The sequence below is a fragment of the Terrapene carolina genome, unplaced genomic scaffold (assembly GCF_002925995.2).
Source record: "Terrapene carolina triunguis isolate 2854851 unplaced genomic scaffold, T_m_triunguis-2.0 Scaffold62, whole genome shotgun sequence".
NCBI lineage: Eukaryota > Metazoa > Chordata > Testudines > Emydidae > Terrapene > Terrapene triunguis.
The window spans coordinates 36,031,105-36,043,471 of NW_020664413.1; the positions used below are offsets into that span (position 1 = coordinate 36,031,105).

The 12,367-nt window shown below is 48.5% G+C and overlaps 1 protein-coding gene across 1 annotated transcript in view; it reads right to left on the reverse strand.

Annotated features, from left to right (window-relative positions):
- Positions 1–12,056, reverse strand: part of LOC112105468 (ATP synthase subunit beta, mitochondrial-like) — a 23,918-nt gene extending 11,862 nt beyond the window's left edge. The window contains exons 1-2 of the mRNA XM_029910516.1: positions 12,017–12,056; positions 3,774–3,956 (exon numbers count right to left, since the gene is read on the reverse strand). Coding sequence (XP_029766376.1) covers positions 3,774–3,956; positions 12,017–12,056 — 223 coding nt within the window. The remainder of the gene's footprint in view (positions 1–3,773; positions 3,957–12,016) is intronic.
- Positions 12,057–12,367: the final 311 nt, after the last annotated feature.

The window sequence follows — 12,367 nt, forward strand, 5'->3', positions numbered from 1 at the left end:
AGCTCAATGGGGCCCCAGGGCAGCTCAATGGGGCCCCAGGGCAGCTCCCTCGGCTGGGATCACAAGCCCCCCCACCTGTAGAAGCCCCGAGAGTCCCCCTCAGCCCCCTCCCCTGCCAGAGGAGCCCCGGGCCGGCCACAGCCCCGTCCCACACCTGCCCGGAGGAGCCCCAAAGCAGCTGCGCCGACCCAACCTGCTCTGGGGAAAAGCCACAGCGCCTCTTGATTCAAAGATGCTTTTGATATGCCCCATGCAGGTTCCAGGGTGGCTGAGGCAACAGTATTTGCTACTCTGCTGCCTCAGCCGCCCCAGAACCTGCATGGGACATATCAAAAGCATCTTTGAATCAGCAGACGCTTTTCCCCATAGCAGGCAGAGCTACTGTGGCAGCGGCTAGGGCCCCCAAGCCCTTTTAAATTGCCCAGGCCCCTGGGCAATTGCCCCCTTTACACCCACCCCCGCTCGGCAGGCCTGGTCGATGTGGAGAGGGCTGGGGGGAGTCCTCCTCTGGCCCCAGCCCCGGGCAGCCTGCCTACACCCCAAACTCATCCCCCGCCCCCCCCCCCCCCCCCCCCCCCCCGCAACCTAACTCTCTGCCCCAGCCCCGAGCCCCCTCCTGCACCCTGAACCCCTCACCCCCAGCCCCACCCCAGAGCCCTCATCCCTCCCACCCCACATTGTGCAATATAGGGAAACTTAAACGCTTACTGTTTCCAGTCTATTATATATATTTAAAAATATATAAATATCGGCTTATAAGGCAAGTGTCAGGGGGTGAGACTTGGACCAATTCTGGGCACCACCAAAAATTATACAAACCTGGCACCCATGCAAAAGACTCTAATTCTGTGGCATCTTGGGGAAAGTAGTAGATGCAATGAATTCACGTTATTTGCAGTGAGGTGCCTGATACCATTTCCTATCTCTCTTTTTCTCCAGCTTTCCCCACAAGAGGGCATTAGCTGGATTACAGTGTACAATCCCTGCAGCATTCCATGGACCTGGAAAGCATGGGTTCACTGAGCCAGAACTGGAGCCCAGCTTGCTGCCAGGGAGTATGGGGGAGCTAGAGCGTAGGCTGGGCAGCTGAGATGTCTGAAAAACAATGTACCAGTGAGGAGCTGACACCAATTACAAATTCCTCCCTTTCCTGGTACACAAGAGGATGGGAAGAATAGGAGATTCTGAGACAAACATCCAGAACAACATTACAGAAACAGAATCTCAGAGCTGGGCTACCTGGAGCTTATAGAAATAAAATCCTCAGAAATAGATACTGGTGTCTATTTTCAGAGAGGACAGGGAAAGAAATTAAGGATATTTCATGGAGTTTAATTACATTAACTATGTAGCAGAATATAGGAGTACTTGCAGCAGAGTTTTGTCCCTTTTTGCCAAGCAAAGCGAGGTCTTACACTCAACTTTATAGCATCTGTCTGTCATGTGATAACTTTAGAACACCACATCCAAACAATTCCAAAATTTCAGGGAATGTTCTAGGCATAAATGGGCAAAAACCTATTTATTTTGGTGAAAATCAGAAAACCTGAAGGCCCCAGGGAGCCCCTTGAATCTAGTTTGAAACTCCTGGGTCTGCTACCACCTCTGCAGTTGCCTATAGATCAAAGAACTGGTTGATGGCAGCCATTAACACCTCCCTACACAACAATACCTCCTCCCCCCATTCCTCCCCCGAATATCACCTCTCTCCATGGTTCCAAAACAGAGTTCCTGGCATAGGGGACAAACTGTATGAAAAGGACAGTGCCCCAACACAGAGAAAGAGAATGGAGCACTCTAGTACTGGGAAAGGGACATGAAAGAGAGCACACAGAGCCCCTGACACGGTGGGGAAGGGACAGTTGCAATGAGTCCCAGAAATACAGGAAGATGGAAGGGTGACACACAGGAAGCTTTTTGGGGAGAATAAAGAGATGCAAGGAGCTTAGCCTACAGAAGCAACCAAGCATGTAACCCTCTAGTACAGGGGTGGGCAAACTTTTTGGCCTGAGGGGCACATCTGTGTGGGGAAACTGTATGCAGGGCCATGAATGCAGGGCTCGGGCAGGGAGTGCAGGGTGCAGAAGAGGGTCAGGGCAAGGTGTTAAGGTGCAGGAGGGGTGTGGGGTGCAGCAGGGGCTCATGACAGGGAGTGCAGAGTGCGGGAGGGGGGCTCAGGGCACAGGGTTGGGGTGCAGGAGGGGCGCAGCAGGAGGCAGGGGGCTCAGGGCAGGGGGTTAGGGTGTGGGCTGCAAGAGGGGTTCAGGCTCCAGTCCGGCACCACTTACCTCAAGCGGCTCCAGGATGGCAGCGGTGCGCAGCGGGGTTTGGCAGACTCCCTGCCTGCCCTGACCCCGCGCCGCTCCCGGAACTGACCAGCATATCCGGCAGTGGCTTCTGGGGTTGGGGCAGGCGGCTCTGCCACGCATTGCCCTCGCCTGCAGGTACCACCCCAAAAGCTCCCATTGGCTGGCAACAGGGAACCACGCCCAATGGGAGCTGCGGGGGGCGGTGCCTGCAGGTGAGGACAACACAAAGAGCCCTCTGCCTCCCCAGGGGCCGCAGGGACATGGTGCCAGCTGCTTCCGGGAGTGGCACGGGGACAGGGCAGGCAGGGAGCCTGCCTAAGCCCTGCTGCACCACAGGGCTGGCAATCTGACGGGCCGTAGTTTGCCCTCCCCTACACTAGTATATAAGCAAGACAACATACATCTTCTATGTTGAACAGAAAACTTCAGAAATATTTTTCAGAAATATTTTGAAGTCTTACACAATTTTTTTCCACTGTTACAACATCATACCAATATGGTTTCACAAGCCCTGAGAAAAGCTAAATCTACCTCTAGCTGTGGGGTGAGAAAGGAAGAAACTATCAAGTCACAGAAGCAACGTAGATTCTGAGTTGAGAGAACACTGGTATCCGCCTAGAACAGGAAGTGCCCTATCTGAATCCTCAGGAGTGTTTGGACTCTTCGCCATGGGACCAAAGTCATAGGGTCTTTATTTTACCTGCTCCTATTCTTTTAATGTTACTGAGGATATCAGTATAAACGAAAAAGCCATTTGGGTTTTAGCCAAAGGAAGGGTTCTCTTGAAAGGAGAATCATTGATCTGAGCCTTTGGAACCTATACCAGAATGGCAAGGAAAGTAAGAAAATTGACTGGCGGGACAAGGTCCATGATCTGGATCTTGCCTCAAGGGTAATGAGTGCCAGATCCTGATCATCCACATCTGGACTCCTAGAAGAGAAAACTAATTTACATGGCATACATGGGGACCAGAGAGGTTTTTGTGGGGCATAGCCCTGGACAGAAGCAAAGTTCAAAACATTCCTAAGGGCCTTTTCTAGGTAGGTCTGAGAGAAGCCAAAGTGGCTTTGTCCTGTCAGGTCTGGGAAGTTTAGGCCCAAAGGAAAAGAAGAGGAAGCCTACTTGAAGAACCAAGATGGTGCAGATGAAAAAGAGCAGAACCAAAACTCACAGAAAACTTGTCTCTGCTGAAGCAGGATTTGGGGGAATGATAGGAGTACGCTACATCCAAAGTAAACGGAGAATGCTTAAAGGAAGTACAACAATGCATGGTAGAAGGAACCTCAATAGTACAATGTGCAGTAGAACAAAGGTCTTAGGTAGTAAGGAAATCTCTTCAGGACAGCTTTCAAACTACCCTGGAGTCAATAGTGGTAAAATGAAGCTAGAGAAAAGGAGAAAATAGCAGGAACAATCGACAATTAGAGACAGACTTACCAAGGTGCTTTACAAGACAGACTTACCAAGGTGCTGAGCAACTTCCAGCACCAATCTAGTTTCACGGTCTGACACTTCCAGGGCATTGAGAATTGGAGGAAGGCCTTCATCAAACTGGACATCAACAACAGCACCAATAATTGCAACAATACGCCCTGTTGCAGTACCAGATTTAGCAGACTCTGAAGTCTCAGCCACATAATTTCGCCCTAACAAAAAATAATTACCAGAATCAAAATTAGAGCAATTAGCCAATTAGTTGGAAACATGACCCTCTCCTCATTTTATGTATTTTACTGAAGTAAACGAGATTTAAATTAAAGTACAAATAGGGTGACTAGACAGCAAGTGTGAAAAACTGGGACAGGAGGCGGGGGTGTGATAGAAGCCTATATAGGAAAAAGACCCCAAAATCAGGACTGTCCCTATAAAATCCAGACATCTATCTGGTCACCCTAAGTACAAATGTTACATTTGTTAAAGACTGTAGGAACACAACATAAAAATGTAGCATTCTTCATAATAGAAACCTTTTAGAAGTAGGACTAAGTTAATGTTTTACTATTGGAACTCAGGATTAAAGAAATAAAGTATGCTATTTCACCAGTAGATTACATCATAGGCAGGGAAACCACAAGTACACCGGATTCCTAATTACACATGCAAATCAACAGAAGCAAAATTTAAAAATGGGTGAAGCATTCACCATCTTGCGGAGTGTGCGAGGGCCTCTGCATCAGTGATCAGAAGGCGCATCAAGTTTTAAAACAGCCCTGATAATAAGCGTATGGTTTCTTGCTCTAGAAACCACCAGTGATCTATCAGGTTCAGTATCTAGCCTCTGATAGTGGCCTTCTAATTAATACTTCCAGGGCTTTGGAGTTGTGCTCCAGCTCCAGGCAAAAACCTGCAGCTCCACTGCTCCACGCTCCAACTCCAGGCTCCGCTCCAAAGCCCTGAATACTTCAAAAGAAGAAAACCCTTTTGAGCACATTGCACCTAGCTAATTATACAGTGCTCATTGGAAAGGGATTTACTATTTTTTAACACCCATGTTGGACATCTTACAACCAGAAACATGAAAGCAAGCACTGATCTGACAGACACAACACGTGGGTTCTGATCATTTTAAGCCCAGAAATGGAGACTCAGAACAAGAGTGGGGGGGGAAGGGGAAGGAAGAGGAGGATGTTAAGGTTAAAGGCCAATAGAAAGATGAAGGTGGGGAGGAAAAAAAAATTCCATATCGCTTCCAACTGAGCTGCTCAGCATGTTTTGCACACTTCACCGAACGCCACCCTCACGCTGCCTAAGGAAGGGAAACATCAAGATGCCCATTGCAGCTCACAGGCTGGGACTGGGGGAGTCAGGGGTGGAGCAGCCCCTCCCAGCCCAGCCCCTCCCGCCCCGAGCAGCTTCAAGTGGGGCAGGCGCCAAAAAGCCAGCAGAGCTGCGGAGCGCCCGCCCGGTGCACTCGGTGTGGGGTCCCCCTGGGCCCCGGGAGGTGAAGGGGCAGCAGGCTCAGAGCCAGGGGCAAAGCACAACGAAGCAAGAGACTCGAGGACCAGCGAGACCAGGAGGCCGTGGGCGCCTGGGACGGACGCAGCGGGAAGGCGCGACCTCCTGGGGCTGACATCTCCCTCCAGCCCTTCCCGGGCGCGGGACCCCCAGACTCACTGTGCGAAAGCACAGCGGAGGCGGCCGCTCCTCCTGCCAGGCAGCCACGGTCCGTGGCAAGGAGCTCCAGAGCCCGCAGGACCGCCACGCCGCCTAGCCTCGCCCGCCCCAACATGGCTACTCCAACAGTCCCCAGCGCCACTCGCCTCGCGCCTTTCTACTGGCAACGGCCGCGGCTCAGCCGCGCGCGCGCGCGCCCCCTGGCGCTAACGGGGAGATGGCGCATGCGTAGTGGGAAAGTGTCCCCTGGTATCCCAATGCGGCCGTCCTCCCCTCGTGTAAGGGTACGACGCCGGTAGAAACTACATTTCCCAGTATGCAATGCTCCCTCTGAGGCGTGTCCGTGGCTCCAGACTCCAGCATGCAACACTCCATCTTGACAGGGGCTCCTGCTGGAGCAACCTTACTCTATTAAAAGAAGTTTCCAGCGCACTGTACCTCCCTCCCTTCCCGCTGGCCTGCGTGTCCTGCTGCTACGCTGTTAAATACGGCCCAGACTCGCTTTCAGGGATAATGCAATTGAAAAACATCATGACATAAGGATGATGTGGGGTTGCCCTGTCTGTCCTTGCACCATGAGGTGCTGCCCGTGTACCAGGCTGTTACCAACAATTCCCTATCCTCTCCCTGGATGGTGCATAATCCCACAAAACAGAACACCCTTTCCCCGCCCCCTGCCCCAAGGCCCCGCCTCTGCCCTGCCCCTTCTCTGAGGCCCCGCCTCCTGCTCACTCCATTCCCCCTCCCTACGTCTCCCCCCTGCACACTCACTTTCACCAGGCAGGGAGTGAGGGTGTGGGAGGGCAGAGTGGGGCCAGAAATGAAGGGTTCAGGGTGTGGGAGGGGACTCCGGGCTGAGGCAGGGGGTGCAGGAGGGGGTGAGGGCTCTGGCCGCGTCCTTCTCTGCCCGCTGACCGGAGCGGCGCGGAGTCCTCCCGGCAGGCGGTGCGGCGGGAGGGGCCGCGTGGCGAGCGCCCCGCTGAAGAAAGCCCTGGCCGCCCCTCTTCTCTCTCCCCCCCCGTTCCCTCCCCCCCACCACTAGCCGGGGCGCGCACTCCGCTGCCCAGGGCATGTCTGCAGCGCAGGGAGTCCCCCTGCACCCTGGCCGCCCCGCACGGTTTTTTTGTTTTGCTTTGCCGTTCCGGCTGCCCCGCAGGTTTTTTTTTTTTTTTTTTTTTTGCTTGAGGCAGTAAAAAGCCAGAGCCGGCCCTTCCTTGAATACTGCATGCAGGTGTGGTCGCCCCATCTCAAAAAAGATATATTGGAGTTGGAAAAGGTTCAGAAAAGGGCAACAAAAATGATTAGGGGTATGGAATGGCTGCCAATGATTAATAAGAGATTAATAAGACTGGGACTTTTCAGCTTGGAAAAGAGACAACTAAGGGGGGAATATGATAGAGGTCTATACAATCATTACTTTTATGGAGAAAGTAAATAAGAAAGTGTTATTTACTCCTTCTCATAACACAAGAACTAGGGTCACCAAATGAAATTAATAGGCAGCAGGTTTAAAGCAAACAAAAGGAAGTATTTTTTCACATAACGCACAGTCAACCTGTGGAACTCCTTGCCAGAATATGTTGTGAAGGCCAAGACTATAACAGGGTTCAAAAAAGAACTAGGTAAGTTCATGGTGGATAGGTTCATCAATGGCTATTAGTCAGGATGGACAAGGATGTCGTCCCTAGCCTCTGTTTGTCAGAAGCTGGGAATGGGCAACAAGGGATGGATCACTTGATGATTACCTATTCTGTTCATTCCCTCTGGGACACCTGGCATTGGCCATTGTCGGAAGACAGGATCCTGGGCTAGATGGACCTTTGGTCTGACCCAGTATGGCTGTTCTTATGTTCTTATGAAACCTTAGAATTGTAAACGTGAAGCATGCTAACTTCAAAGCATGGGTTGTTGTGTCCAACAATGGAAAATCTACAGACCCAGACAGTGATGGGAATACGTGCCAGACTGCTTTCTGGAGAAGACAGCTCGTAGAGTCATAGACATAGAGTCATAGACTTTAAGGTCAGAAGGGACCATTATGATCGTCTAGTCTGACCTCCTGCACAACGCAGGCCATGGAATCTCACCCACGCACTCCTGTAATAAACCCCTAACCTATGTCTGAGCTGTTCAAGTCTTCAAATCGTGGTTTAAAGACTTCAAGGTGCAGAGAATCCTTCAGCAAGTGACCCGTGCCCCACGCTGCAGAGAAAGGCGAAAAAACCCCAGGGCCTCTGCCAATGTACCCTGGAGGAAAATTCCTTCCCGACCCCAAATATGGTGATCAGCTAAACCCTGAGCATGTGGGCAAGACTCACCAGCCAGACACCCAGGAAAGAATTCTCTGTAGTAACTCAGATCCCACCCCATCTAACATCCCATCACAGGCCATTGGGCATATTTACCGCTAATAGTCAAAGATCAATTAATTGCCAAAATTAGGCTATCCCATCATACCATCCCCTCCATAAACTTATCAAGCTTAGTCTTGAAGCCAGATATGTCTTTTGCCCTCACTGCTCCACTTGGAAGGCTGTTCCAGAACTTCACTCCTCTGATGGTTAGAAACCTTTGTCTAATTTCAAGTCTAAACTTCCTGATGGGCAGTTTATATCCATTTGTTCTTGTGTCCACATTGGTACTGAGCTTAAATAATTCCTCTCCCTCCCTGGTATTTATCCCTCTGATATATTTATAGAGAGCAATCATATCTCCCCTCAGCCTTCTTTTGGTTAGGCTAAACAAGCCAAGCTCTTTGAGTCTCCTTTCATAAGACAGGTTTTCCATTCCTTGAATCATCCTAGTAGCCCTTGTCTGTACCTGGTCCAGTTTGAATTCATCCTTCTTAAACATGGGAGACCAGAACTGCACACAGTATTCCAGATGAGGTCTCACCAGTGCCTTGTATAATGGTTCTAACACCTCCTTATCTCTACTGGAAATACCTCGCCTGATGCATCCCAAGACCGCATTAGCTTTTTTCACAGCCATATCACATAGGCGGCTCATAGTCATCCTGTGATCAACCAATACTCCGAGGTCCTTCTCCTCCTCTGTTACTTCCAACTGATGAGTCCCCAGTTTATAACAAAAATTCTTGTTATTAATCCCTAAATGCATGACCTTGCACTTTTCACTATTAAATTTCATCCTATTACTATTACTCCAGTTTACAAGGTCATCCAGACCTCAATGTCCTTAACTACTTTCTCCTTCAAAATTTTTTCCAAGACCTTGCATATTACAGATGTCAAACTAACAGGCCTGTAGTTACCCGGATCATTTCTTTTTCATTTCTTAAAAATGGGAACTATGTTAGCAATTCTCCAGTCATACGGTACAACCCCTGAGTTTACCAGTTCCTTTAATATTCTTGGATGAAGATTATCTGGGCCCCCCTATTTAGTCCCATTAAACTGTTCAAGTTTGGCTTCTACCTCGGATGTGGTAATATCTACCTCGATATCCTCATTCCCATTTGTCATCCTGCCATTATCCCTAAGCTCCTCATTAGCCTCATTAAAGACTGAGGCAAAGTATTTGTTTAGATTTTGGGCCATGCCTAGATTATCCTTAACCTCCACTCCAGTATTTAGCAGTCCGACTTCTTCTTTCTTTGTTTTCTTCTTATTTATATGGCTATAGAACCTTTTACTATTGGTTTTAATTCCCTTTGCAAGGTCCAACTCTACATGGCTTTTCGCCTTTCTCACTTTATCCCTACATGTTCTGACCTCAATAAGGTAGCTTTCCTTGCTGATCCCTCCCATCTTCCACTCCTTGTAGGCTTTCTGCTTTTTCTTAATCACCTCTCTGAGATGCTTGCTCATCCAGCGTGGTCTACAACTCCTGCCTATGAATTTTTTCCCCTTTCTTGGGATGCAGGCTTCTGATAGTTTCTGCAACTTTAACTTGAAGTAATTCCAGGCTATAAGAATGAACCCTGGGAGCGATCCTGTATCTCTGATTGATGGATTCTGACAGGGGGAACTCTGAGCAATTAGAGAGAGATTGTCAAAGCCATTTTGGGTAACCCTGAGAGATTTATGGAAAACCAGCAGATTACTATACCTCTGCTACTATTTGCACTTAGGCTACGTCTACTCTACGGGGGGGGGGGAGGGTCGACCTAAGATACGCAACTTCAGCTACATGAATAGCGTAGCTGAAGTTGTGTATTTTAGGTCGATTTACCTGGCTGTGAGGACGGCGGCGAGTCGACCGCTGCCGCGCCGCCGTCGACTCCGCTTCCACCTCTTGCCACGGTGGATTTCCAGCGTCGACGGCAGAGCCATCGGGGATCGATTTTATCGCGTCTTCACTAGACGCGATAAGTCGATCCCCAATAGATCGATTGCTACCCGCTGATCCGGCGGGTAGTGAAGATGTGCCTGATTCACCTGTAATGTATTTTACCTGCTTTAACCTCTCAATAACTCTCATTTATTTTTCTTAGCTAATAAATCTTTAGTTAATTTTCTAGATAAATTGGCTACAGCATTGTCTTTTGGTGTGAGATCAAGAGTATCCAAGGACCTGGGGGTAAGTGACTGGCCTGTTGGGATCAGGAGTGACCTAATGTGTGGTGATTTTTAATAACCTTTCATCACTTAGTCCAGTTTGTCTGGTTGGCAAGATGCGCTGGAGAGACTAAGGGGGATTGTTTGTGACTCCATGTTAAGACTAAAATAGTAATCCAGGAGTGCACAGTTGTTGCTGACTTGGTGAAATCTAATTATGGAATATACAACCAGTTTGGGTTGTGTGCCCTGTGTTCTGACAGTTTGACCTGAGATTGGCACTCTCAGTTGTGAGCTACTCTAGACCAGTGGTTCTCAAAGCCGGTCTGTCGCTTGTTCAGGGAAAGCCTCTGGCGGGCCGGGCCGGTTTGTTTACCTGCCACGTCCGCAGGTTTGGCTGATCGCGGCTCCCACTGGCCACGGTTCGCCGCTCCAGGCCAATGGGGGCTGCGGGAAGCTGCGTGGGCCGAGGGATGTGCTGGCCGCCCTTCCCACAGCCCCCATTGGCCTGGAGCGGAGAACCGCGGCCAGTGGGAGCCGCGATCGGCCGAACCTGCGGAGGCGGCAGGTAAATAAACTGACCCGGCCCACCAGGGGCTTTCCCTGAACAAGCGGCGGACCGGCTTTGAGAACCACTGCTCTAGACAGCGTGACACTGATAACACCACCTCGCTTGCAAAATCTACTGTTGTGATTAGGTACATGTTTAGAGGCTGAATGGCAAGATGTAGGTCGTTTGATTTACCACATAACTAAAAACAAGCAGGATTAAGCACCAAAGGCCTTATTCTGTTGTTGATTATACCTGTGTAATTCCACTGATTTCAGTAATAATTGTATTTAATTAAGCACCTATCTATCAGGTTGTGCCCTAGGCTTCTTACCCCATTAAAACATAAATTACATGCAAAAACATATCAGTGTGCCATGCTGCAGTCATTCTCAAATAAAAAGATTTTTAAACATTATTTAGAATGGATGAGCAGCTTTGATGTCTTTTTGAGGTCGTTCCACAGAGCTTGGATCACATTCCTTGCAAATTGTTTAGTTTTAATTTACAAACAAATGTTTAAATGCTTTTTTATTTTTAAAAACCTCAGGGCTTTATGGAGCTTTGTTAATTTACATCAACTAAAGATCTGCCGTCAGTGTCAGCAGCCCAAAGTTCAGTCATGAGCAACCATACAAAAACAAACATTTATGTAGCAAACAGTGAGCCTGATTCTCCTCTCATGTTTACAGCAGTATAAATCCAGAATAACTCCAGATCATGCAACATTATTTTTCTCACCTATGTAAGTAAGTCATGCACTTGTATCTATGGTATAAAAAAAAGCATATAAAGTTCTCTTCGTTAAACTGAAAATCCTGATAAAGCCTGTAGGTATTAATAGCCTCTGAATGTCATGACTGCATGATACAAACAGACCTGTCCTGAGGCCATGAAACGTTAGAAGGAGATTTTGTGAAATTTACTTATCTTTAACAGTTCACAGCAGAGGAGATATGTGCATTCTTCACATTGAGTTGTCAAAAATGGGAAACACACACTTTAAAGGGATAATGTCAAGTTCTTTAGGCTGACATATTACCAATAATGGGCCAGAACCTGGATCTCATTCTGCTTTGTGCTGCTCCAGAAAACTGGCTTAACTAGTTATTAGGGGAGTCTCCTAGTATAGGGGAATCCCCAGATGGCATAGAGTCAGCATAGCTTGGCTTTTCACTACCCCTCTCCCCAGCTTTGGTACAGTTTGCATGTGAAGGGGGTGGCTGAAGAAAGGCAAATAGTCACAGCACTGCTGCAGTCCAGTAATCCCCAGCTGGTGAATGACACCTTAGGGGCCCTTAGCAGTCAACACAGCTTAATGTAGTCCTCAGCCAGCACCATGGTAATGGAGGCATAAAGGTGGCATAATATCACCTTTGTCCCCCTTCTTAGCTGGGCTTACTGGAGCTCAAACACAGCTGAGGACTGAGACTAGTATCTTTCAACTGTTATAAACTGATGGGGAATTTCTGTTGATTGACTCTAATCTATCTTTCTACATTTTTTAAAAGCCAGTCATCACCTGAAGGATCTATTAAGTTCTTCCAAGACTTGCTGAGCATCGTTCATCCAGATTGATGGCCTGCATAGGTGTGAGTATAATGCAACCTCTATACCTATTTAGTCTTTGGCCTCTGCATCGATTGCCATTCAGGATGCTTTTACAGGCCGTTGTGATGGTGGTCTGTGTGATGTGAATACCTGGGCCTCAATTTAGCAAAACATTTAGGCCCTGATTCAGCAATTTTCCCATTAAAGCTAATGGGATTTAAGCATGTGTTTAAATATTATGTTGAATAGGGATGGGATTGTATTCATGCTTAAGTGCTTTGCTGAATTAAGGCCAAGAGTCGTTAAAATAAAATGACAATAT